Source organism: Caloenas nicobarica, chromosome 1 (genome assembly GCF_036013445.1).
Source record: "Caloenas nicobarica isolate bCalNic1 chromosome 1, bCalNic1.hap1, whole genome shotgun sequence".
Lineage (NCBI taxonomy): Eukaryota > Metazoa > Chordata > Aves > Columbiformes > Columbidae > Caloenas > Caloenas nicobarica.
The window spans coordinates 42,102,689-42,128,433 of record NC_088245.1 but is presented as its reverse complement, the minus strand read 5'-3'; the positions used below and the strand labels follow the sequence as shown (position 1 = coordinate 42,128,433).

Genomic DNA, 25,745 nt, shown 5'->3' with positions numbered 1-25,745 from the left:
ACACGCACGGGCAGGCAGCTCCACAGGGACATGGTGGATGCTGCTGCCTACGCTGCTGTGGCTCAGGGGTGTTGCGGTGGGGAGACGGTAGGGAGAGAGTGGGTAGGGCACAGAGGGAAACAGCACAAGAGATCCTCCTGACAGCAGTCGCGGGGGAGACAGAGCTGTGGCCAGGAGCACAAAGCTGCGTTTTGGTGATGTGCAAGGACAGGGCAGGAGTGATGCTGGAAAAGCACGGGGAAGCTCAGCTCTGCCCAAGCCTGCACATGGTGGCTTTTCCCTTTCACTGTGTTTCGGGGTTTTTTCTTTTTTTTACTAAGTCCTATTTTAAATGGCATAATTCCTTCCACAAAAGCATAAAAAAGCAATCACTTCCCGCGGGCACGTGAATGTCAGGAGGGTTTGGTGATGCACCGCTAAGCCTCGCGGAGGCCCTTACGCCAGCCCAAGCAGGCGGCGTTGCGCATAAACCGGACGAAGCGGGGACGGGAACGAGACGAGACACAAGATTATTTTTTTTTCCTTCATAGCGATTCGAGCTTCCGAAAACAGCGACTCAGGGCTCCCTCCCGCGGCAGCTCAGTATCGAGCCTCCGGCCAGTGCCCCCACCCAGCGCTCCGCCCCCTCGCATGGGCGGCAGGTCGCTCCCGCCGCTGATTCTGCTTTTTCACAGGCTCAGCACGTAGGGTCGGGCAGATCACGCACCCGGGCATCCCGCGAAGTAAGCGGGCCACCCAGGGGCGACCTGTACCCGCGCAAAAATTCATCTCACATTCGCAGTGAGGACCCGGGCGTCACCCCGGGTCGTTATTTTCCTTACTCATAAGTTTAAGGCATAAATTGGTTACCCCGCCCCGCTGGGACAGCCCTGCGCACTAGCTCTAGAGGTAAGGGCGAGCAGCCCCCCACGCTGCTCCACTGCGCACAAGTTAAGTCTTCGTTTTCTTGACTACACTGCCCAGTCTCTTTCCCCTTCCGCGCCGCGTAACCGCTGCCGCGGGCCGAAACGGGACGGGACGTGCTGCGGGGCGTATGTAAATGAGCAGCCCGGGCGCCGCTGGGAATTGTGGGACGCACCCCCCCTCATCGCGCACTCGGGCGGGGACTGTCTTACTTCTGGAGGCGGGGCGAGGAGCGGAAGTAGTGTGATGTTATGTCCGGGTCTCGCTCGCTGCGTCTCATCGTTGGGCCCCGCGACAAGATGGCGGACCTCTCTCTGGACGAGCTCATACGGAAACGCGGTGTGATGGTGAAAGGGAGGTAAGCGGTCGGGACGGCCGCGCCCCGGGCCCGGCGGCCTCCGGTGGTTCCTGTGTTGTCTCTTCTGGTCGTTCCGCTCCGGAGGCTGCGGGCCGCCGCCTGCCTCAGCGCCGCCCGGCCCTGTTCCCCGCTCTCGCCTTCCCATTGGCTCAGGCGTTGCTCTGCGGGGCCGTGCCTCTGACGGCGATTGGTGGCGGCGGCTGTCGCTCAGGGCTGCGCTGGGGCGGGGGTCTGTCCCCCCACCTCACCCCCTGTTCCTGGCGCTGCCCCGTGGGCTCCGGCCCCGGCAGGGCCGCCCCGCCCGCCCCCTCTCCCCTCCCCGGGCCCTTCTCGTCTCTCCCGAGACTCCGGGCACAGCCCATCGCTGTGCCACCGCCTCCGTCCTGCGCTTTCCCCGCTTCCTCTTGCTTCTCCACGCCGATTCCCCCAGTGGTACTCCCCAAGCCGGGCGCCGGCGCCCCCCGCCCCGAGCCCCCTCGGTGTCTGGGCTGCCTCGTGTCTGCGCCCCGAGCTGCTGCCGGGCAGCGCCCCGGGGGTGCCCGGGCCCCCGGAGCGGTGCGTGGAGGAGCGGCCCGGTGCATTGTGGGATGGCCGTGGGAGGCGGGGCTGTGCCACCGGGAGCCGTGACTGTAGCGGAGCTGGTCGGGATCCGCACAGGCCAGGCTGCAGGGGCCTCATCAAACTTGCTGCCTGGCCCATGGAAAACTGTAATAACCTCTGTAGAGTGGTTAACGATGCCCTGACAGATTGTTTGAAACGCTTGTGTGGATGTGGAGTGTGTTACATGTTAGCTACAAGATTAAGCTCTGTAGGGCAGGTGCTCCAGTATAGGCTGGGCCATTGACTCTAGTGACGCTGTTGGCAGTTCTGATCTGGCTTCTCCCTTGGTAGCTTTTCAGCTTCCCTTTTGCAGAAGTCTCCTGATGCTTCTGAAGGACTTGTCCATGGATTTCTCCCTATCTGTGTTAGCTAAACGTGCCTTTTTTATGGTCACTGAGGAATCTGAGGCTCTAACTGTGTCTGCACTTGTATGTCTAGAGTAGTATTTTGAAAGTTATCTGCTAACATATACTGGCAAAACATTCAAACACATATATAAATCCTAGTCTAGACAAGGCCTTGGCTTTGCAGTTTCATTCATGTTATCCTGCGTATTTGGAACAGTCTTATACTGCTTAGTATGCCAAGTACCTCCTTTCTCCTTTGTCAAATTCCTTCTTAACTCACATTTCTTCCAAGAATTCTTCCTGCTTTTATTTGGTGAACAATAATTCCTCAGCAGCACTGTAAGAATTTTTGTGCCTTCCATTTCTGTTGTTTGTCGTGTTTAGCTCACCTTGTAAGATCCCTGAGGTGGCTAACTTGTCTTTGTGAAGGCTGAATAAACTTAAATCATTATATCCATGCTGCTCAGTAGTCTGGACGACATAACAGAAAAATATTCACCTGGAAAATGTGCTAATCCACAAAATAGTCAAGACAGAACTTGGAGTAATTGAAAGTGAATTAGATTTTTTAGATTCTCCTGTATTTCAGATGCTGTGTCACAAAAAGCCTAAAGAGTTAATGCTGTTACAGGGTAAGCAATTGTATACAGAAGACAGTTGCTTCTTAGGATAAATATGAATCTTCAGAGATGGTGTAATCTTCAGTAGAGAGTTACCTAGCTGTTTTCATTAGTTTGTGTCATTAGCAGTTTTAATTAATTCTGGCTTAAATGCTGATGCATATATTTCTGGTTTTAGTTTGACCTGTTTTATGCTTATTAAAAAGAACCACTCATGCAGCCCTTCTGTGGCACTGCTGTGGTTTAACCCCAGCCAACAACTATGCCCCACACAGCCACTTGCTTGCTCCCCTCTAGTGGGACCGGGGAGAGGATCGGAACAGTAAAAGTGAGAAAACTCATGGATTGAGATAAAGACAGTTTAATACGTAAAGCAAAAGCTGTGTATGCAAGCAAAGCAGAACAAGGAATTCATTCACTACTGGCCATGGGCATGTGGCTGTTCAGCCATCTCCAGGAAAGCTGTGCTCCATCACGTGTAATGGTTACTTGGGCAGACAAACACCATCACTCCAAACATTCCCCCCTTCCTTTTTCTTCCCCTTAGCATATATACGGAGCATGATGTCATATGGTGTGGAATATCCCTTTGGTCAGTTGGGGTCAGCTGTCCCACCTGTGTCCCCTCCCAGCTTCTTGTGCACCCCCAGTCCACTCGCTGGTGGCGTGGTGTGAGGAGACAAAAAGGCCTTGACTCTGCGTAAGCCCCACTCAGCAGTCACTAAAACATCCCTGTGTTAGCACTGTTTCCAGTACAAATCCAAAATGTAGCCCCGTACTAGCTACTGTGAAGAAAATTAACTCTCTCCCAGCCAAAACCAGCATATTCTTCACCCCTTATTCTGTACCATTTACATCATGCTCAGGTTTCAAACTATCCAATACATTCTTATTACTTACCACCACCCTTCCCGTCCTTTGATATAACACACAGATATCATTCTCTTGGTCTATGGACTGCCCTTGTGAAGTGTCCATAAATGTACACAAAATGTCCATTGAACTTGTGTAGTCCATGACTTTGGGCTCTACCTGTTATTGTGGTCAGTCAGGACTGGAGAGGTGGTGCATTGTGTGGAGTTACTGGGCACCAAAGCCAGCTCGGGTCAGGTCACTGCTGCACTTGCACTGCTTCTTGCATTGGTTCAGGTGGTTCCTGCTATAGTAGTCCCTGTAACGTACAACAATTTAAAGGTATTTCCACTACAACCTCTACCCCTAGTTCCTTTGGGCTGGGTTACAGGGCTAACATTCCAGTGAACTCCTCCTTGTGTTCCTCGCCTGGTGAGCAATAAGAGGTTCCTGCTATAGTAATTCCATAACATGCCACTCAAATCCCAGGTTTAACTTTACCCCCAATTTCTCTACCTTCTCCCCACCCTGAGCAGCGCAGGAGACAGTGAATGGAGGTTGCACTCAGTTCATCACATGTTGTTTCTGCTGTTCCTTCCTACTAAGGGGAGGACTCCACACTCTTCCTCTGCTCCAGTGTGGAGTCCCTCCCATGGGAGACAGTCCTACACAAACTTCTCCAATGAGAGTCCTTCCCAAGGGCTGCAGTTCTTCACAAACTGCTGCAATGCGGATCTCTTCCACGGGGTATGGTCCTTTCGACATCCATCTGCTCTGGTGTGGGGTCTTCCACGGGCTGCAGGTGGGTATCTGCTCCACCATGGACCTTCACTGGGCTGCAGGGGGACAGCAGGCCTCACCATGGTCTGTACCACAGGCTGCAGGGGAATCTCTGTTGCAGCACCTGGAGCACCTCCTGCTCCTCCTTCCTCCTTCTGCACTGACCTTGGTGTTTGCAGAGTTGTTCTGACTTGAGTTCACACTGAAGTTCCAGCCTGTCCCGTACAGCAGCACAGAAACAGCAGCAGTGCCCAAGCATCGCTATCACTGTTACATTCCCAGGCACAGCAGAGTAAGCTGAAAAGCAGTACAGCATGCAGCGAAAGCAAAAAGCAACCACTGACAAGCACAAGACTAATTTACAGTAAGGCAAACAAGCCCCATGGCAAGCACAGGAGCCAAACGGCAGTGGCACCTCTAAATTCAATCTAGCCCATTCCAATCAAATCTCTTGTTATCACGAACTCTTTGAGCCCCACATTGGGCACCAAAAAGGACTGAATGCTTTTAACATTGCCAAATTAATGCTTTTTAAAATTGCGGGGTAAGTCTTGTTCTGTGGCTGTTGCTTTATGGGTATTGTTAGTCTTCCATATTATTCAGGGTGTATTTCAGTAAATGATCTTAATAATACTCTTGTTTCTTGTACATAATGTGCTTTGGTTGTATGAGAGAGCAGCCATAGGATTCTTCACTAGATAACAAAATGAGATCCCAGTCCTACCTTTCCAGTTGTCTGGACACAAGAATGAAAGAAACAGAAGTGGAGATTCTGTCTTTCACCTCTTTTTTACAGATTTCTCCACTGAAAATACATGACTGTAAATAATGTTAGGATTGTAGGGTTAGATCAGGAAATGCTGATATAAAGCCGTAGGAAGAATTCAAATTGCATCATCATTTGAATTTGTGACAAAGCCTTTTGAGCATTACACAAATGCTAGATACCTACTTTTAGACTTTATGATACTGGACGGTACCTTTCAGAAAGCAGATGAACACTGTAGCCCTCTGTAGCTTATTTGTATTTTAAAAAGCCAACAGCAGGAATATTTTTTCAGTACCTGAATTTTAAAATTGCTCTTGCCACTCTGACATATTTTTTTTTCTTTTTTTTTTTTTTTTTAATAAACCAAATGGAAATAATAAAATCTTAAACACTTAAAGGAGGAACTGTATTAAAAAGCTAGACAAGCTGTTTCCTTTTAGGGGAGATTTTGAAAAAGTGAATTAGACCTGCAACAAGAGGCTAGTTTCAGCTTTCATTACATAATGGGCTGCTTCTTAGTATACTTGTGTCCAAGTATAAGTGCTGCTGTTTGTGTGGGCTGTTATCTTTCTCTGCTCAGTATTGTGATGATGTGCTTAAAAAGTAAAGGACATTGAGTGCAGCAGTTCTGTTAGTAGATTAAAGAAGAGACAGTGATGTTAAGGAGTAATTTGACTGATAAGTATTCTTGCTGGCAGTAAGTAAACTTTGAAACTGGTGGCTTTGAACTGAGATTGGTACTGGTGTTTGTACTTCCTAAAATCCAAGCCTCTACGCTTCTGCAAATCTAAACTTGCTGCCCAGAATTCTTGAAATCACACGTAGTTCCGTGTTTCCTTTGTATCAGGACTTACTGTTGTATTACAAAAGATGCTTTAGCAGAACTGCTCTGTCCTGTTTCTGTTTGTCTTCAAAGGTCTCCCCAAAGTACCTACGTTGTTGATAAGTTTTGTTTAAAGGTAGTATGTACTTAGCACAGCTGAAGTCAGGCCCTTTACTTAAGTTTGTAAATGTGAGCTTAAGGATGGATTTTGGAAATCAGTTCCTTAGCTGTTCATGTAGAAAGTAAAATCCAGCATAAAACAGCTTAGGGGCTTTACTATTGTATTTGGACATATAACCTGAGTGGATTTCTGTGCAGTAATAATGAACTTTTGTTTGCAGCAACACAAATACTTTTATTGGTACTGTAACACATCTTACAATGTCTGAAACTTTTTTTTTTTTCCTTCCCAGGCTTAACACAAGGCCAGTGTTTGGAGGTGTAAGATCTCGCATTGGGATCCAGCAAAATCTTCTCAATAGGTCATCGCCAGCTGTCAGCTTCCAGCGGACATTTGATGCCCGACAGAAGATAGGACTCACTGATGCCCGTCACAAACTGGGGGTTAAAGATGCCCGTGAAAAACTGATTCAAAAGGATGCTCGGTTCAAAATCAAAGGGAAGGTGCAGGATGCTCGAGAGATGTTGAATTCCCGTAAGCAGCAAAGTGTTGCTGCTGAAAAGGTGACCAAAGTGGTGGATGCCAGAGAGAAGATCAGCTTAAAAAGGAGCACTCCAGCTGCTATCAGCCCAACGATGGGGACAGTAAATCCTGCTGTGAAAATCACCAAAACTATCCAAGTAGGTCAAGCAAGCCACCTCTGAACCCCTCAGTTATTTTACAGGAGTTCAGTAGAAATGATGCTACGTGAATATGTTCACGTGTTTACAATGGAAGTGATGGTGATACGGTTGAGTCCAGCCTGTAGGGCAGGATTTAGAGCCTTTTGGGTGTCCTTGCAGGTGCTTGGGGCTTTTTGTAGAATCTCAGCTTTCATTTAAATTCTCATTTGAATTTTGGGCCCAAAAAGACTAAAGCAGCACTCCTGTTAGCATTTAAGTGGTTTTCTTGAATGGTTAAGTAGTCTCTTTCCCACCTAAATACAAAGAAAATGTATGCATTTTTGGTCATTCTTATACCACCCCTCTTTGTAAGTCTGTGTTGGGTTGTCCTGTCTAGATAGCTGGTTTATCCTAATGGTGGGATAACAGTTTAGGACATACAGCTATGTTTGTATCTAAGATGGTCTAAAATTCAATGAGCCCTTCTACAATTTCTCTACTTCTCTGATTTTCAGGAAAGCCCTGGCTTCCAGGGAGTTGCCTGATTACATGATGGATTCCTGCCGAGTTTAAGATTTATTTCAATTGCAATATAATCAGTTGGTCACGCTAACCTGCTGTTTTCCTTTGCCCGTTTTCTAATTTCGCTTTGCTGTGTGCACAGTAACTTGATTCTTAGCAAACTTCTCTGAGTCACAACTACTTTTGAACTATGCATGTGTTAGGTATAGCGGGTAGAGTCTGAAGAGAAGTTTCCAGATTGTCAGGATTGCTGTTTGAGGAGTGGTTTTGTTCCTCACCTCCGCAAGCATGTAACTGAAGTTCCTAGCCCTCTCTCTTCTGTTTTCCTACTCCCAAAGGTCAACAGCACGCTTACACATACCTAGAAAATCTCCTATTCTCATCAGTTTGAAAGCCTAGATGAGTCTGCTTTCTGTTCAGCTATGAGTGTTGCTCAAGAGCATTAAGCATATTTCTTCTGTAAATTGGCCTAGGAAATTTTTCATTACTCCGCAGGTTTACTGCTGGGCTGACCTAAGAAAGAGAAAGGACTCTTGTCTTGTAAGAAGGGCTAATTGCAGAGCAATAGGGCAGTCTGTTCAGTAGTCTTTAATTAGCAGGGTAATTAATACTCGTGCTGTCCTTCTAAGCCAAATCACCACCGTCAGCCATTAGGAGTTGAACATTTTCTACAAAGTTTCTAGGAGTTAAAATAGTTTCCAGAAACTTGGTACAGCAGCAATTTGCTCTGAGCTGATTTTTTTTTTGTATGACTTGGTTTGACCTACAGTTAGACAATATATTGCAAGAAAATAATATTGTATAATATAATAGTGAATAAGATTGTAGACAAAACTGTATGCGTCTGCAGTTAATCATTTAAAAAAATATTTATACTGCAATTAAAAATATCCCATGGCCCTCCTCTCTTCCCAAATGTGGTAGCAGAATCAAACTAAAGTATCTTGATCTGAAATGCAGCACACAGCTCTAATGTCCTGTACTGTGGTCTTGTTTCTCATAAAGCAAGGAAAAAAGTCTTCGAAACCAAAAGAATTTCCATAGGTCTGCTGGTGTTTCTGTAGGACAGGTACCCTTGTTTCTGAATTGATTAGCAGATTGAAACATGAGAATGCCATGGTGCGAGCTACAGTCTAGAGAAAATGCAAATCCGAACATTTTACTGCCTATATGGAGTGTTTTTGAAAATCAACCCATTATTTTCTGTAATGGCCAGCTTCCACCTTTTTTAGAAACCAAAAGACTATTTTTGAGGGAGTTGCTGCTTGATTTCAGTTGTTGATTAGTACAGCTACATCTCCTGACCACTTCTGTTGTGGTTTCTCTGTTTCATGGTATAACAGGCTGCAGAAGGGTCAGCTACATTTTATTCCACTGCAGGTTATTCTGGCTCTGGTGTGAATTGACAGTATATAATTCTCATTTGAAATGGAGAACAACTAAATTGTTTTGACTCCTAGCTTGTTGAGTTTGATGGAAATAAGTATTGTGGTTCCCTGTAGTATGAAAGGAGAGAAGCTTACTTACTGATTTACCACACTTACAGATTTACGCACTTTTCTGTAGCACAACTCCAAGCCCAGGATGGCTGTCTCCTCTCCTCAGAGGGACCTGCACTAACCATTTGATATACAGTCCCTTAAATTAGCCAGCTTTAGCACTGCAGCAACCTAGTCCCACCCTGGGCTGGACCCTTCCACTAAACTATCTGGCTCAAAGTTAATTTGAGCAAGTCCCTGTGTCTGACTGCAATGATATATACATACCTACCATCACATATGATGACATCACACAGAGTCTAGCAGAGGTATTGCCACCACCTCACTTCATCTTCCAGTCCTGGGAGGAAAGGACCGGCTTACGGGTGGCTTTAGGCAAAGGCAAAGTCCCTCACTGCCAGGGCAGCAGCTTGGGTCCATTGAATTATTTTGCCCTTGATGATTTCATATTGGCAGAAATGTGTATCTAGTCAGTGCTGGCAGGGCTGGAGTTAAGTCCCCTTCTGACTAATCTTGGACTAAAACTCAAATCAGTTTCTTTGTGTGGCCTTAGATTTTAATTTCTTCAGTTAAGTGAAACTGTCTCATATTGAACATATTACAGGAAATATAGACATTATCTAATAGCATATTCATAGGAGCATAGAATACCTAATTGGAAGGGTGGTAATATTTTTCAAGAGCAGGAAAGTGAGTTCCATTTAAGTGGTCTCAGGGTATCAGCTAACAGCTCTGATCTTCTGAAATGGGCATCTGGTGGACTCTAGTGTTCAACACTTTGGTTCTTTCTCTCTTAACTGCAGCAGAAAGCTCCGGTTCCTGGACACTCCCATCCAGCAGGAATGAGGATCAATGTGGTCAACAACCATACACACAAACAGGTATGTGCCTACTCCATGCTCTTTGTTTGTTATCTATGGGGGGGAAGGTATCTGTAAACACTGGCAGGTTCAAAGAAAACTTCAAGTGGGAAAGAAAAGTGTTTGGAAGTTCTCTAACAGCTTAGCTCCCTATTCTTGTGTGGTTAAGATACTTCCATCGTAACTGAAGTTTTCATTTAGTCTAATTGATTTTGATTCCTTGTGTGTTATGTGAATGCAAAGCAGATATTCCACATTTTTATCTGTATGCGCTAATGTGTTTTTTTTCTAGAGACTGTGACCTTTAGCCCTTAAATCGTTCTATAAATTTCTCAGTGACACCACATGAGATCAAGTTTTGATTGTTTTGATTCACCATCCTGCCAGCTGCTTCAGAGAATGGATACGATTGTACATGGTCAAATGTTCTACAGTGAGGTGGGAGAGGGTATAACCTTCCTGTGAAATCCCAGCTGTGGGCCCCTGCTGGAAACCTGATAGTGAATGATGTTAACTGGTATTCTGCTGTACTATCAAATTTGCCATATCCCTTATCTATCAGACTTTGAAGAAAACCCTAGAATTTGTGCTGCTTTTTCTGGGATCAGTTTTAAAGGCCTTTGTCACAGCCCCAGCCATTCAGCCACCTTTCTGCCTCAGAGAGGAATTACACATTATTATTACTTATTTTACTTTTTTGTGTGTGTGTATATAAAGCTTTAGATGAAATATTGGAAAACTGTTATTCACAACATCATGTCCTATTTTGTTTTGGGGTTTTTTTGCCTCAACTGTGGTAATTTCAGCTATTTGTCTGTTACCTCTACATTGACCTGCAGCCCTCACCCATCCCAGATGCTGTCACTTAAGGAAGTGTCTTCATTTTTCTGACTTCATCACCATAAACCTTGAATACATTTCACTTTATCTCAAACTCAAGTCCATTGTCCTGATGGCTAGCATTTTCCCCAGTTATTTTCTGCACAATTCTCCTTTGTTCTACCATCCCTTTTTGTTTGTTTGTTTGTTTTCCTCTCCTTCGCAGCATTTCTGTGACTGGAATAACTTCCCTGTTTGTAAATCAGAATCTTGCTGACTGTAGCAACCCACTTGTTTTGCAAGCTCTCATTGCTGATCCCTCCATTTTTCTTCACTTTTCTACTGAATTAATGTGAAGCTGGTTTGAGTTGTGACTTATGTTCTGGGCAGTGCCATACGTGTATAGACTTTTTCTTAACGTTATTTAGAGTCTAGGAAAAAAATATTTGTGTAGGAGTTAGCCTCAGTATTTTGAGGCAGGGCTATGAGCATTAAGTTAAACTGGGCAATTAATTATTCATTCAGTAAAACTCCTAGTGCAGTGTTTTCTAGTGCCAGATGGATATGTGCTGTGCTGAGGAAACCAGGCTACTCAAAAGGGATGTTTAGTTCAGATGTGTTTGGCAGGCATCTGCTTAATTAAAAAAAAACTAATTAAAAATCATATGCACAAGCTTCAACTTTAAAGGTAGGAAAGTGCAAGAAAGTAAGACATTGAGGCTTTATTGCACTGATGTGTTTTCACCAGAACTGATGAGGTCTAGGGAGTACACCAAGGGAAATAGCTTTACTGTGGCATTTCTGGAAAAGAAGTTTGAAAGTTTTTAAACGAGTGTTTCAAAATGGACTTGCATACCTTCAGCTCTGTGTCCCCAAGCTGCAAGGACAGGAATAAAGTCCAATGTAGTCATGTTCATTACCTGAAGAAGGCTGAAGGCAGGGAAAACTACTTATTTTGGCAGTGATGTCTAGATTAAATCTACTTGCTTGTAAACTATTACCTTGCTTCTCTTCAGGGTCTGTATGACATGGAAGATGATGATGAAAGTGTCTCTCCCCTTGCTAGCAAACAGATGAAAATCACCACCACAAACAGTTTCCTGCACAACGCGGTAAGGGATTATCTGAACAGTCCCCACCAGGCCATGCTCACATTGGGTGGACACACAGGCTGCGGCTTTACAGGGCTTATGTTCTTTTAAAGTATGTAAATGATGCTTTCTCCTGAAATGTTTGCTTTTCACCCCAGCCTTCCCTTTGTGCCCATGCTTCTAGTGTTATTTTTGGGCCAGAGTCCTTTTAGGCTGACTGTGGTTTTATAGGCCTTTCGCAGCCACAGTATGTGCTTTCTCCCTTGCTGGCAGGTTGCTGCATGTTAGCTCCTGACTTTCTTCTTGTTGGGGAAGTGCTTTGGACCTATCTCATTATTGTTTGAGCAGGCAAGCAAGGGAAGCTTTCCACTGCTTGTAGAGACTGGACATCAAAGCAGGAAATCTCTCGCCATGCAAAATCTTAGTTGGCAGCTTGTTGGGAGTAGTGTTGCTCTGGAGAAGTAGAATTTCAACACAAATGCTAGGTCTTGCTCTTGGGGTGGGATAACCCTCTCCAACTTGAGCTGAGAACTGACTGGCTAGAAAGTGGCTTTGTAGGAAAAGAGGCTGAGTGTCTGTCACAGTCCATTCGGTGATGGACTCACGATGGTTCGTTTACCTTAATCTCAAAGCGCAAAATTAAGGCAACGAAAATGCCAAGGGGTTATAATTCAATCAAACAGTGTTACTTTATTAATTTGCCCATAAAGCGGCACGTGATAGAGAGAGATGGAGAGAAAAGGAAAGAAAAAGGGGAAAATAGGATTATAGCTACCACCACGAGTCCCAAAGATGTCCCTCTGGTCTCAGGTCCCGTGAGAAGAGTCCTGCCGGTCCTCCATCGTGATCCGGGATCCTTCGGTGGGGAGACCTCTATGATGTCCCGTCGGGAATCATCTTTTATGCTTCTTCACCCTCCCTCACTCCCGTAGATCGAGGCCAATCTCCGCCTTTGTTGTGCAATCCAGGCTTAACTGCGCAGGCCCAAAGAGTCCTCACTTCGCTTGCCAGAACCCGTCTGCACCTGCGTCACCTCGGTTCAGGGGTCTCTTACTGGTCCATTGAGTGACCTCAAGACCCTTGGCGAGCCTCTGCATATGCTCTTCTTCATTGGCCTTTGTTACAGAGAGGAGGTAGGGGGCAAGTCTGGCTCAGGCAACAGGTGAAAATCCATCTTCTGGACAGCAGATATTGTCCCTAGGTTGGAGAGGCCTTCGTAACACAATTCCCTTTAGGAGGTGGGGGGCAAGTTTGGCTCAGGCAGCAGGTGGGGTCCATACAGCAGCCATTGTTACCTGTAGCCCCCGGGTCAGAGAGACCTGCACAACACAATTCCTTTCTTCAGGCCTCTCTCCAAGTCATTGTCCAATTCTTTCTATCAGTCCATCTGTTCTCCAAGTCCCTGATGGCGATGTTCAGGCAGAAACTGTTCTTCAGACCGACTCTTACAGCGTCCTGCTGGGTGATACGCTTGAGTTAGCAGTGCATCCTTGCAGCAACAAAGACCAACTGTAGATTGTATATTAGTAAGATCATAGCCACCAAATAAAAGAAGATGATTATTCCCATCTGTTTAGTATTTTGAGAATACAGCTGGTGTACTGTGCCTGTTTTGGGGCTCTGATACACGAAAGACACTGACAGACTGCAGCTTGTACAACAGAGTGGTCAGGGGGCTGCAGCGCATGATGTGTGAGGGGAAGGGTGAGAGAGCAGCGTCTTTTAACACTGAGAAGGCTGTAGTGAGATCTGTCCACTCTTTTTCACTGTGTAACGTGGTCATAGAAAAGGCATAACCCAAGTCCGTTTTGGGAGTGAACAGGTAGAAGATGAACCAACAAATGTGTTGCAGCAAAAGAAATTCTAGTTGTATATGGGGGCAGGGGGAGTTGTGTAATTCTCAGGGTATTGGTCAGCCTCTGGCACAGGGACCCAGAGAGGTTGTGAAATAGCCTTTCTCAGCTATTCAGAGTTAACTGGATAAGGCCCTGAGCCAACCTGATGTGTCTTTGAAGTTAGCCCTGTTTCAGACATGGGGATTGGACATAGGTTTGTCCTAAATTGTTCTGTGTTTCTGAGAAAGCAAATTCATGTGGTTTCACCATCTCACAGGCAATCTAGTGCAATGATGATCCTGTGAGGTTTTTTCTCCTGTGGGTATTTGGAATAGAGCTCCTGGTCATTTGTGATCCTTAAATACAGCCTTATGTTTCTTGTGGGTTTGTTTTTGCCTTTTTTTTCCTCAGGAGTATACATGTCATCTCCAGTGTTCGCAACAGCTACCAAGCATAATTTTTAGTCTGGCTTTAAACTTGGGTAGTTCCAGCTAGAAGGTTACACTCCATGTTTTTGTGTACCCTGTGTACCCTAGCTTGGTGTTTCTGAAGTATTGTTGTTTGTACTAGGGCAGCTCAATCTTATTGTTAATGAGCAATCTTTGCGAACTCTTTGTAGAGCTCTTAAAAATCTTTGGATTCAGATTCAAGTCCCACTGGTAAAGTTCATTTAAGAAGAACGTGAAATTAAAAAGTGCTCTGTCACTGAGGGGAGTGTTCTTTTGGGATAAACTAGTGCCCAGAAACTTCAGTTGATTTTTGTCTCAAAGCTGAAATTCTCCAGTGCTGTAGTGGTTTTGGCACCAGGAAGGACATGCAGTTCTTAGTGCATGCTAGTAATGCTCTCCTGCTGTTGGTGCTTGAAAAAGAAGGATGATTCATGTAGCTTGCAGCTCTCAGAGGTACTTTATTTTTTCTTCCTGCAGACTGGGCTGAGTGGCAATAAATTCTCTCTGTCCAAGACTGTTCCCCTGACTAAAGTGGTCCAGAATGATACGTATACAGCTCCACCTGCACCTCCCTCTCCTATGAGGACGAAGGCCTTGACAAACATGTCCCGAACCTTAGTGACAAAGGAGGAGCCTCCAAAAGAACCGGCACCTGTTGAGGTGAGCTCGGAGAAGTGAGAGATGCTCCTTATAGAAGTCTCTGAAACTTGGTGTGTGTTTGGTTATGCAAGCAACTCATTTCTGCCTGCCTTCCACCATTATTTCTGGGACTCCATCAAGCTGATTCTGATAACTGCAACCCATGTCTCAAGAGTTCAAAACCTGTTTAAACATTCTGTTCTTCAGTGTTTGAGACTGGGAAGTTCTCTCAACTATCTAGCATGGGAGCACATGATCCTGGAGGAATCTGTTACTGGGTTGTGGCAGTTGTTGTTTGGCCTGTCATTGGTGGCAAATAGTGTTTTAACACTACCAGCTATGTTGTCTTCTGTCTGCTCCTGTTAGCAAGGAGAAAAACACGCTTCTTCCAAATACAGCTTCTTGCTGTACACATAAGACCTCTTGGGCAATTTGTAGACAACCTGCCTGGGACTGCTTTGCCAAACCGCCTGATGTTGGGTACAGGTAACCCACCAGGTGTTCCCAGGCGTGGTGAGTTCAGCATGTTCTTGAGGGGCTGGAGCCATATTTTGGGGTTTGCTGGCTGGTGCAGAGTGCAGCAGAGACGTGTACTTAAAAATGTGAGCATGACCACAGAGTCCTGTGTATGTATGTGGATTATGGGAATGAAAGAGAAAAGTTACTTCAGAAACAAATTAGCACAGAAAAGGGACACCTCTTCACCATCAGATGGGCTGGGCTTTTGTAAGCATTGATGCACTTACTGTTACTAGCTGTAGCTCACTCCTTTGTGTGTGTGTACAGACATTTCCAGACGTCCCTTTAGTGACTTCTTAATGCTTTCTCTGCTGTACTGTCTTGCCTAACCTGCTGTACTGTCGTCTTCTGACCTTTTTTATGTGATGCATTTGTTTGTGTTGGCAGCTGGCATTCAGTCCTTTGGAAGGCACAAAGATGACCGTAAACAATCTGCACCCTCGAGTCACAGAGGAAGACATTGTTGTGAGTGTTGCTTACTGCCAGACTGTGGATGAGTGGAGCTTTCTTCCCTTATCCTACCTCTTTTGATAAATCACTTGATCTATGTTGAATGCAATGAAGAGGGGTGTGACATGGGTTTGCTTTCCTTGCAAAAACTTTGAGAGTTCTTTGTTTGGTTGGTTTTTTCCTTCTGTTTTTTGTTCACTTTTATTAAAAAGCGCGTACTTAAGAAGTTGGGACAAAATACAATTTCTAGGGTGTACTGAGATACCTGGGATAACTCTAGAAGAATTCATGCCAAATGATGCTTGGTGTTGTCCTTGAACTTATGCCTCCATCCAAATTATTTGAGTTCTTCCATTCTCAGCCTGCTGAGAATGAGCCTGATCTTCATGTGTGACAAAAAGTATAGACTACTGGCCTTGAACTTTTCCGTTTGTGTTGGTAGCAGCATAGAGCTTTGTGCAACCTGTGTAACTAATGCAAAGTACTCATACCATAGCAAACACAAAATAAAACAGGTGGCAAGATTCCGCCATGTATTTTATGAAGCTGGATAAGCAGTGCAGTTAGGAAACTAAGCCTTTTTCACTCAATGTCTTCGGTTGAGGTGGTACCTTTGATGTGACGATGGTCATGATGAACTCTCTGCCCTCAGGAGTTATTCTGCGTGTGTGGTGCTCTGAAGCGAGCCCGGCTGGTGCACCCTGGAGTGGCTGAGGTAGTATTCGTGAAGAAAGAAGATGCTATCACGGCGTATAAGAAATACAACAACAGGTGTTTAGATGGTAAGTTTGAGGCCAGAGTTGCATTTATGTTAGATAAATGAACAAAGACTTTTCCACCTCAATGGAGAGTTTAAAAGCATCTGAGATGCTTATATGCTACCAAAAGAGAGGAATGCCAGAAAATCAATTCAAGAGCTAAACAATGTAACGTGCTTCCATGTAACTAGCTGAATATATGCACAATTTATTTAAGGGAAATAAATTTTTAAAAAAATCCTGGAGAGTGAGCAAAGCTAGAAGCAGGGTCCCGCTGATTCCACTGGTCTGAGTTCCAGATTAAATTTCCTTTGTTTCTAATCCAGTACCAAGGGCTAGATAGTCCTTAGGAAGGCTTTACCTGTTTAAGGAATAGCTGTTTGCAAGGTACAAGTAAAACAAATATTTGTAAAACTCTCAAAGTGTAGTCAGAGGCATTTGGAATCAGGCCTGTAAAACAATTAGTATCAGCTTCTCCATGAACTTTGAACAATGCAATTGTTAGTATGGATCCACCTGCAATGTTGTTACAGGCTGAAATTTGCTGTTAATTCTTAGCTGGAAATAGATGCTTTTTATTTCTTTAGATGAGCGACATATTATAAATGTCAGATGAGGAGCAGACAGCTGAGAATGGGAGATTCTCTTGTGTTCTTGCTAAGGGTTTTGCACCTGTGCGTAACTTCTTAATTAGCACAGCTCTTCATATTGTACTGAGTGTTTCAGTGGCTCTTGTGTTGCTGTGATTTTTTTGCAACAGAATATGTTATCAAGTGTTCTTTCCCATGTTTCCCCTGCACGGAGAACTCTGTTGCTTACACTGATGTGTATTATTTCTGGGGTCTTGCCTTACCACGATTCTGATATAAGGGCTTTTATTATTGTGTTTGTTTAGGTCAACCAATGAAATGCAATCTTCATATGAATGGGAATGTCATCACCTCAGACCAGCCTATATTGCTGTAAGTGTCCTTTGGATGGGGGGAAAGAACCAAACATGTTTGCAGGTTCTGTTTTGAGAAGAACCTGAGGGGAGGAAAACTGTTGGCAAGTTATTGCCCCATGAATATGTTGAGCTGGGTGCAATGTGGCTTGACTCTGTGGTGTTCTCAGCGCTGAGGCTTAAAACAAGCCTGAGACAAGGAGGTTTTCTTGTGAGGAAAGCATATTTAAAACCTCTCTCTCTAATATTAGGAAGGGGGCAACACTGAGAACAGTAAATGCAGACATAGTGTTACATTTTATTTCATAATGAGAGGTTAAATACTGCTTTTTTTTAATCCTCCAGCCGATTGAGTGATACCCCTTCAGTGAAGAAGGAAGGGGAACCACGCCGGTCAAGTGCAAGCACCACCTCAAATCCCCCAGCCGAGGTGGACCCTGACACTATCTTGAAGGCACTCTTCAAATCCTCAGGGGTCTCTGCCTCTGTGCAGCCCACAGAATTCAAAATTAAACTCTGAGAAGGGAGAGCGAGCGGTGGACTGGAATTCAAGTTGGGGAATGAGAGAAGTGCAGGAGTGCAGATGTTTTTTTTGCATTTGCCTGCCTTTAAATTTTTTTGTTTTCTATGATTGCTACCTTACTGTACAATAGTGTTTCCTTTTGTGTGTGTACTTTCTGTTTTCATAGTTGGAGTTTTCTTCCACGACTTTTTTTTTTTTTTTTTTCCAAAAGGATAACCTCCCCCTTCTGCCAGTAATGTATTACCAAGCATATACCATGTAACTCCCTCCTTTACTCCAAAGCCCCTAGTGGCCATTAAAAGTGCACATAGACTTTGAAAGGGAAGGAGCGGTGATCTTCTTCTCTTTTCTTCTGACTGACCTTTAACTAAAAGGTGCATCCCCTTGACTGTCAACAGGCAAGAACACCACGATGTTTTTGAAATTGCTGCACCGGGTACAAAGTCAGGTGTGGCTTCGTGCAGGAAGCACCATCTTGCAACTTTGACTTGTGTGCACTCAGTAGCATTCTACTTTATTCTGGTTGTTGGACGTTTTTCTGCTCAGCAGCTGAGACACTGAGAAGAAGTGTGAAAAACTGAGTTTCCTGCTGTGTATTCCAGCCAATGGAGGCATCAGGGAGAAAGGACGTATGCACAAGTGCACCCCGCACTGTGCTATGAGAGGGACGCTTCAGCTCTGGTAATCCAGAGGTGTGGGGGTGCAAAAAAGGCCCTGGCACTTGTACAATGAGTATATTAGCCCTGTAGGGTCAGGCTCAGTTGTTCTTCCTGGACTGAAAAACAAGAACCAGGCTTGTGTTCAGAGTTAAGAGGAAATCCAGGTGTTTTGCTCCCATTAGACTGTGTTGCATCCTCCTACTGATGTAGGCATGTTAATCTTTTTCTTACCTTGTAACCTACCCAGTCTCCTCTAAAAAGGAATGAGCTGGGGCCTTTTTCAGATGCTAGTGTGTGGGAAGCAGCCTTCCCTTGCACCTGAGAACTCACTTCCTTGAGATGCCACTTGGACAGCGTTTGGCTGCTGTGCGGTTGTGCTGCTCACGTGTGGGTTTGGAGGATGGTCGCTGCACTCCATGGCTTCAGGGAGAGGTTTTGCAGAGGAGAGCAGGTGGCACTCTGTAAGGAACACACAGAGGAGCGTTTAGCAAGTCTCATGCAGAGCAGCAAGGATGTCCCTTGGGCCAGTGAGTGTCTGTGACGGGCCACAGGCCACTAGGTGGCATTTCCAGTACTTTGTTAGCACAGCGTTATTGCCATGGGTATTTGGAGTCCCAGTAGCTCCCCATTTTTTGTATTTGTTAAAATTGTATTATAAGAGAGGAAAGCTAAGAGCCGCTTCCAGAATGTGGTTGGGGTTTGAACTTGATCCTTCTAGCTGGGAGACTAACCTGGTCCATTCTGTTCAGCTCCACTGAACTTTAATGAATTCCCTGTAACCGTTGTAGGTCCAGATTCCATTTCTTGGTCAACCCTCTGTTTCTTTTGCTTTCTTGTTCTGTATGAACCCTTTGCTCTATCCAGCTCGTGCAAACCATTCTTCTATCTCACCGCATCCCTTTTAGCCGTGGAAATAACTGAGGACTTGGCAGGACTTGTTTTTCCTGAGTATTCTCTTTGGTTTGGAAGCCAACACCACCATTAGTGGTACGGTGCTTCATGTGAACAGATGTTTGTAAGGGAGGGGACCTGAGACAGCTATTGTTCTCCTTTTTTAGATTGTCCATCAAACACCTGTGTTTTAACTAAAAAAAAACTATGTGGGGAGGGGGAGGAAACATAAGGGGTTGGAGAAGATAATGTATTATCTGTTTCTGAATAAACATTTGTTATACAGAGTGGATTCTAAGCCTTTTTAGATGCTGTGAAGCAACTAAAGATAGGTGGAGTTGTTTCCACATTGAATCAAGCGTGCTTTTACAACAGTGTAGGAACTTTATCATGAGGAGTGAGAGGGAGTATATGGATGAGAGAACTGATACTCATAAGCTTCTTGGTCTGGATGACTGAAATTAGTAGCTGATTGTTGCTACTAAGTGGGAGCAATTTGTGTCCCCAACCGCTTCCAATTTTGTTGTCACAGAAAATAAAGAACGGCCTTTGTTATTGACAACTTTTTAAAGTAATTTTATAAAACAAAAATAGAGCTGTTAAATCAAAGTAACTGTTCTAGGTGCAGTAGGATGCTATAATTATCAGCTGGGTAGAAAGCTGTGAAAATGTGAGGACTCCACGTATTGTGAGCGTGTATCTTGTCTCATCTGAGAGAATGGGGAGATTCGGCATTCAAGATTTTTTTTTAATACGTGTCCATTCCAAAAGCCAAATAGCAAAATGCACTTTGTAGCTTGCTGTTGAATTGTGCATTAAGTGACCTGAGAAATTACGATGACATTGACCTCCTTCCTTAGAATGGCTCTGTTCTCTAGCTCTGTGGTCATGGCAGGCTGGTTTTTTTTTAATTGGTGAAGTCAATGGTTATCTAAACACGACCCCATGATTTGTCGTACAGCAGTGTCTTGGTGTGCGTTGTTCTGCCAGTTCCTAAAGTCAGCTCTGGAAAGTTACCTTGGTTCTCTAATAGTTCATAACGTGGCTTTGGGCACCGAAAGAAGAGGAACCAGTTATTCCCGGTCCTGTTCCAGCAGTTCACAGAATCACAGAATGTCAGGGATTGGAAGGGACCTCAAAAGATCATCTAGTCCAACCCCCCCTGCCGGAGCAGGAACACCTAGGTGAGGTTACACAGGAAGGCGTCCAGGCGGGTTTGAATCTCTGCAGAGAAGGAGAATCCACAACCTCCCTGGGCAGCCTGTTCCAGTGTTCCGTCACCCTCACTGAGAAGAAGTTTCTTCTCAAATTTAAGTGGAACCTCTTGTGTTCAGCTTGAACCCAGTTCCCCTCGCTGCTCTCCCGTTTGTCCTGGCTGTCACCATGAACCGTTTGCGTTCCCCTGAGCTCACCTACCACCTTCTGCCCTCACATTGTGCGCATTTGCCCTCCTGCAGCACGGCTGTAAAGTTTTGATTTTTTTTTTTTCTTTTTTTCTGGGCCGTTAGAAATTATAAACCTGCATATGAAGTGCTGATTGCTTCCACTAATTCAATATGTCTGGTCAGGACAGGTGGCAATTTGTCATAGCATTTCTGTATTTTTTTTTTCCTTTGTTTTTTCCAAAACGTGCTGACTCGAAAGCAATGCTGCAACGCGCAAGCTTTCTCTGGTGCATTTTCATGGCTCTTGCATGTACCATTTCATCTGATAGTGCCGGTGAGTCCGCTCTCAGTGTAATTCTGACGTTTTTCCACGGTGTTTCAATACCCTTGTTTCGGGGCGGGCCTGTGTCCCGCTCCGGGCGGCGGCGGGTCCCTCACGGCTCTTCCCGCCCCGAGGGCGCGGCCGCCGCCATTAGCGCCGCTGGGAACTACACCTCCCGGCGTCCCCTGCGCGCCGCCGCTTCCCGCCGCGCTGAGATGGCGGCGGCCGCGCCGCGTGTGGCCGCAGCGGCACCGCCGGGATACACGGGTGAGGAGGGGGCCGGGCCGGCGGGGAGGCACCGGGGCGGCGGCGGAGGCCTTAACCTGTGCGTCGCCCACAGCTCTGGCGGTGAAGTTCGGAGAGCGGCAGCGCTCGCCACACTACCTGTTGGTGAAGGAGCACCAGGTGCGGGCGGGGGCCGGCGCCGCGCACCCGCCTCGCCGCACTCTCTTCGTCCTCAACGTGCCCCCGTACTGCGGGCCGGTGAGTGGGGCTGGGGCGGCCGGAGGCCGAGGGCAGCGCCGCAGGGGCCGGGCGGGCCCGGGAGGCTGCGGGCGGGGGTCCCGGGGCGCTCCCGGTGCCTCTGGAGCCGTGCGGAGGGGCTGGGGGAGGAGTGGAGGGGGAATGCAGGAACGCCTCCTGCTGTACTGCGCCCGTGGCTTTCTCTTCTCCCGGTGTCAAGGACGCTCTGTCGAGGCTGTTCGCCCGCTGCGGGCGCGTCCAGTCAGTGGATGTCTGTGACAAGCCGGAGCCAGGAGAGAAAAAAGAAAAACTGACATCCAAATTCTTCAACCGCAAACCAGTAACGGTAAAGCTCGCGGAAGTGGGGATGCTGATGCTTTAGCGGTCAGAACAGGAAAAGATCGCAAGTACTGATTGGTACTGTTTGGAACATATTGTGTCCAGTTCTGGGCCACTCAGTTCAAGGACGGGGAACTGCTGGAGAGAGCCCAGCGCAGGGCCACAAAGATGATGAAGGGAGTGGAGCATCTCCCTTATGAGGAAAGGCTGAGGGAGCTGGGGCTCTTTAGCTTGGAGAAGAGGAGACTGAGGGGTGACCTCATTAATGTTTATAAATATATAAAGGGTGAGTGTCACGAGGATGGGGCCAGGCTCTTCTCGGTGACAACCAATGATAGGACAAGGGGCAATGGGTACAAACTGGAACACAGGAGGTTCCATTTAAATTTGAGAAGAAACAACAACTCAGTGAGGGTGACAGAGCCTGGAACAGGCTGCCCAGGGAGGTTGTGGAGTCTCCTTCTCTGCAGACATTCAAACCTGCCTGGACGTCTTCCTGTGTAACCTCATCTGGGTGTTCCTGCTCCAGCACGGGGATTGGACTGGATGATCTTTTGAGGTCCCTTCCAATCCCTGACATTCTGTGATTCTGTGATATGGGAAAACCATCTGGGGGACTGGGTGACATGATTACTTGAGGTTTGGTTTGGTTTTTGGTTTTTTTGCTATCCCACTACAACTTGTGGTTTCATTTTTATTTGTATTTTATTTGTACTGCAGCTCCTTGATACATCATCAGTTTCCCTGGTGTATCTGACAGGCCTGGGTGTCTTTTTCTTGTAGGGATTTCACACAGCATACGTGGTGTTCAGGAAACCATCTGGTGTCCAGGCAGCCAAGGCTCTGTCACAGGAAGGTCCCTTGCTGATATCAACAGAGAGTCACCCTGTGAAAACTGGCATTAGCAGTAAGTCAGGCCTAGCTATCATCCTGATAGCTAGTGGTGGGGAAAAACTGTACCCCTTCCTTGCTGAATCCTGCCCTACATGTCCCAGATTAATTCTCACCATTTTGTACTGAACCAGGAGATGTCCAGCATTTCATTGTTCTGCTTTTATTATTCACAAGGTAGCAGCAATCTTCTTGTACTGGATGTTGTAGTCTGGTCCAGTGACCCTATGGGAGAATGGGGTCACTTGGTACAACGGAAGGGCAGTTTTTCCTGACATCTCTTCAGTATCACATAGATTCAGAGAAACTGGCTGTGTCTTGCCCTCAGAATGGAATCTGGACTCGATAACAGGCACCAGGTGTCTGTCAAGATGACAGCACTTCAGATGTGACCCCTTGACAGGAATGCAGCCCTGAATGTTTTACCTCTGGGGCTCAAGGCTGGTCCACTCCTGCTTGGGAAGGTCCCATCGCTTACTGGCTGTGGCCTGGGCCGTGGGTTGATTGAGCTGTGGCACCGGCGAGGCTGAACGGGAAAGGGAACAGACCGTGTCATCCCCACAGCAGTTCTCTCTAGAGCTGCCCAAAGGCATCACACCAGGGCTTGCTTCCAATAGAGGCCACTGCTGACTTCTGCCTTCTCTGTCTCAGAGTGGATCGCCAACTATGCGGCCTCAGTCGTGGATCAGGAGGAGCTGAAGGCTGAGGTGGACGCCTACATGCAAGACTACGATGAAAAAATAGCAGAGGTGAGGCCAGGCTGAGAGGGAACACAGCTGAACAGGCGGTTTGGGGAGAAGAAGGGAGGAGAGAGAGAGTCTTGGTGCCCTGGCCTCAGTGGAAAGGGCAAAAGGAAATACGCTGGTTGGCAGGGTTGTTTTGCTCCCAGTTGCTGGTGAGCAGTCAGGTCCTGGTTTGGTCCACAACACCTGACCCTTCCACCCAGGGCTTACAGTAGGTATCACAAATAAATGGTGTCCTGGCTGGTGGGCGATGTTATGACTGAGAGCTGAATGCCTGTGCCCTTGGTCCCGCATGTTCCTTCAAATCTTGTGCAGAAGCAGGAGCTGTAACTTTGCACGTGTGTGAGGGGGACTGCGGGGGAGCCGTGCCCCGAGCAGGCTGGCAGCCCATCTGCACTGAGCTGCATCACCCTCCTGTCTTTACAGGAAGAAGCCAAAGCGGCGGAGGAGGAGGGTGTCCCGGATGAGGAAGGCTGGGTGAAGGTGACGCGGAAGGGCCGGAAGCCTGGCCTGCCCCGGACAGAGGCTGCCAGCCTGCGAGTGCTGGAGAGGGAGAAGCAGAAAAGGGCCCGCAAAGAGCTGCTCAATTTCTATGCCTGGCAGCATCGCGAGTCCAAGAGAGAGCGTGAGTGTCCAAGTCTTTTCCTACCCCTGCCCATGTCTCTTGTCTTTCACCCTGTGGCCCTAAGAGCCTCCTTCTTCCTTCAGTGGAGGTAAAGGGTTGGCTGGGTGGTTGCGCAAATGGCCTTGCCAGCTCTTGGGGGACACCTTGCCACCACCTCTCCTCGCAAAGGCTGCTGGAATATTTTGCAGGAGAGTGCGCAATTCATAGCTTTCCAATTAGATGTTTCTTCAGTCTGCACAAAGGCAGCAGTTGAAAGGGAAGACTGGCCTGTTCGCTCCCCAAGAGGGAGCTGCAGCACTGCTGGAGATGAACGTCCAGAGCCCCAGTTTGGCACTCAGCCCTGGCGCAAAAGAACCCGCTCTGGGCAGTGCGTGTTTGCAAGTGTTGGGACCGAGCCCGTCCCAGTGTGTGGAAGTGAAGCTCCCCAGGAGAGGGAGATCTGCTGCTCCTGTGTGACCTGTCCTCTTTCTGCCTGTTTCAGACATCGCCCAGTTGAGGAAGAAATTTGAGGAGGACAAGCAGAGAATCGCGCTGATGCGAGCCCAGCGCAAGTTCCGGCCGTACTGAGCTATTAGCTCAGAGGCCTGTGCTGGAGAGATGCCTATGGACTCCACGTGCCAAAGGACTTCAAGGAGTTGAGGCAGCTTTATGTTGTCCCCATACTTTGATCTGAAACGGGAGATCCCAGCAGCTGCCGCTGGAGGGGGAGTTTTCTTCACTCGCACCAGTATCCTCCTGCTCTCCCGGCCACGGTCCAGCCCTGTAGCACCACTGCCCAGGGTGCTCAGGTCGAGGGGCTGAGGCACATCCTGTGACAACCTGTATCTCCCTGCCAGCCAGAGCCTCCTGAAGCGTGAGAGCCGGGATTGACGCAGCACAGCCTCTGCAGGGGCAGGGAATGGCTGAAGAACTGTAAATAAACTGCTGCTATGTTTTCGAAACATGGGAAGGCATCTCTCTCGCCCTTGGTGTGCTGTGGGGGACAGCTGCTTGCGTGCCAGGGTGGCGATTAAAGCTTGTATGCCATAGCTCCTTTGCTCATGTTCCATGGGGGTGAGGAAGAAGAGGAGGGAAGTGACCTTGGGAAAAGCCCAACTGGGGAGTTCCCAGACCTGTTGTCACAAGCAAGATCAGTGGTGTGGTACAGAGCCCTACCCCTTCCCTTGGGTTTCCCCTCCCAGGCAGCTCCCTCTCAGCCAGGTGTTGAGGTGTCTAGCCTTCCAGCTGTGCCTGGACCATGTCTACCATGGCCTATGGGAACTTCTGCTGTTCAGCACCCTCACTAGAACAAGGTGAGACATCAGCCTGGCTTTGGAGGGAGAAACCAGCCTCTCCAAGGCCTGTTTCCACTTAACCTGTCACCAGCCCCTCATGGGAGGCAGGTAAGGATGGCAATGGACACATCCAGCTGCAGGGCAGTGCTTTTGTTCTGCCCACATCTGTGCAGCCTTGGACTTAATGATTGTTCACCCCAGCACACTCTGTGATCAGAAGGGGGTTGTAACCCACCCACCCACAGCTTTTATACATTTATTTTACTGACTGCAGCCTCAATATGGGTTTGAGTGCAAGTTTAAGGTGGAAATGCTGGTAATTTCCACAGACCTGGGTTAAAACGCATTTACCCTCCATTGCAGGGGGAGACTGCCAGGCCTGCTTGCTTCAGTTGGGTTTTTGCATCAGTTT

At 47.0% G+C, this 25,745-nt stretch overlaps 2 protein-coding genes and 1 non-coding gene across 4 annotated transcripts; 2 read left to right on the top strand and 1 right to left on the bottom strand.

Annotated features, from left to right (window-relative positions):
* Positions 1–690: 690 nt before the first annotated feature.
* On the bottom strand, positions 691–838 carry LOC135984630 (U12 minor spliceosomal RNA). Its single transcript, XR_010605675.1, has one exon. It is a non-coding gene; the product is annotated as a U12 minor spliceosomal RNA (small nuclear RNA).
* Positions 839–1,144: 306 nt separating this feature from the next.
* On the top strand, positions 1,145–19,921 carry POLDIP3 (DNA polymerase delta interacting protein 3). The gene is made up of 9 exons (XM_065658553.1): positions 1,145–1,261; positions 6,466–6,853; positions 9,660–9,737; positions 11,552–11,647; positions 14,388–14,570; positions 15,456–15,533; positions 16,171–16,300; positions 17,172–17,238; positions 17,565–19,921. Exons 1-9 carry the CDS (start codon positions 1,155–1,157, stop codon positions 17,737–17,739), a joined length of 1,302 nt encoding a protein of 433 aa, XP_065514625.1. The 5' UTR covers positions 1,145–1,154; the 3' UTR covers positions 17,740–19,921.
* A 1,265-nt stretch (positions 19,922–21,186) lies between these two features.
* RRP7A (ribosomal RNA processing 7 homolog A) lies at positions 21,187–25,074 on the top strand. Of its 2 annotated transcripts, XM_065649759.1 has the most exons (7): positions 21,187–21,266; positions 21,340–21,482; positions 21,682–21,807; positions 22,584–22,707; positions 23,343–23,440; positions 23,861–24,059; positions 24,541–25,074. In XM_065649759.1, the coding sequence occupies exons 1-7, from the start codon at positions 21,215–21,217 to the stop codon at positions 24,624–24,626; spliced, it is 828 nt and encodes a 275-aa protein (XP_065505831.1). In that variant the 5' UTR covers positions 21,187–21,214; the 3' UTR covers positions 24,627–25,074. The 2 variants fall into 2 exon arrangements, with proteins under 2 accessions (XP_065505831.1, XP_065505839.1); XM_065649767.1 differs by lacking the exon at positions 21,682–21,807.
* The last annotated feature ends 671 nt before the right edge of the window (positions 25,075–25,745 follow it).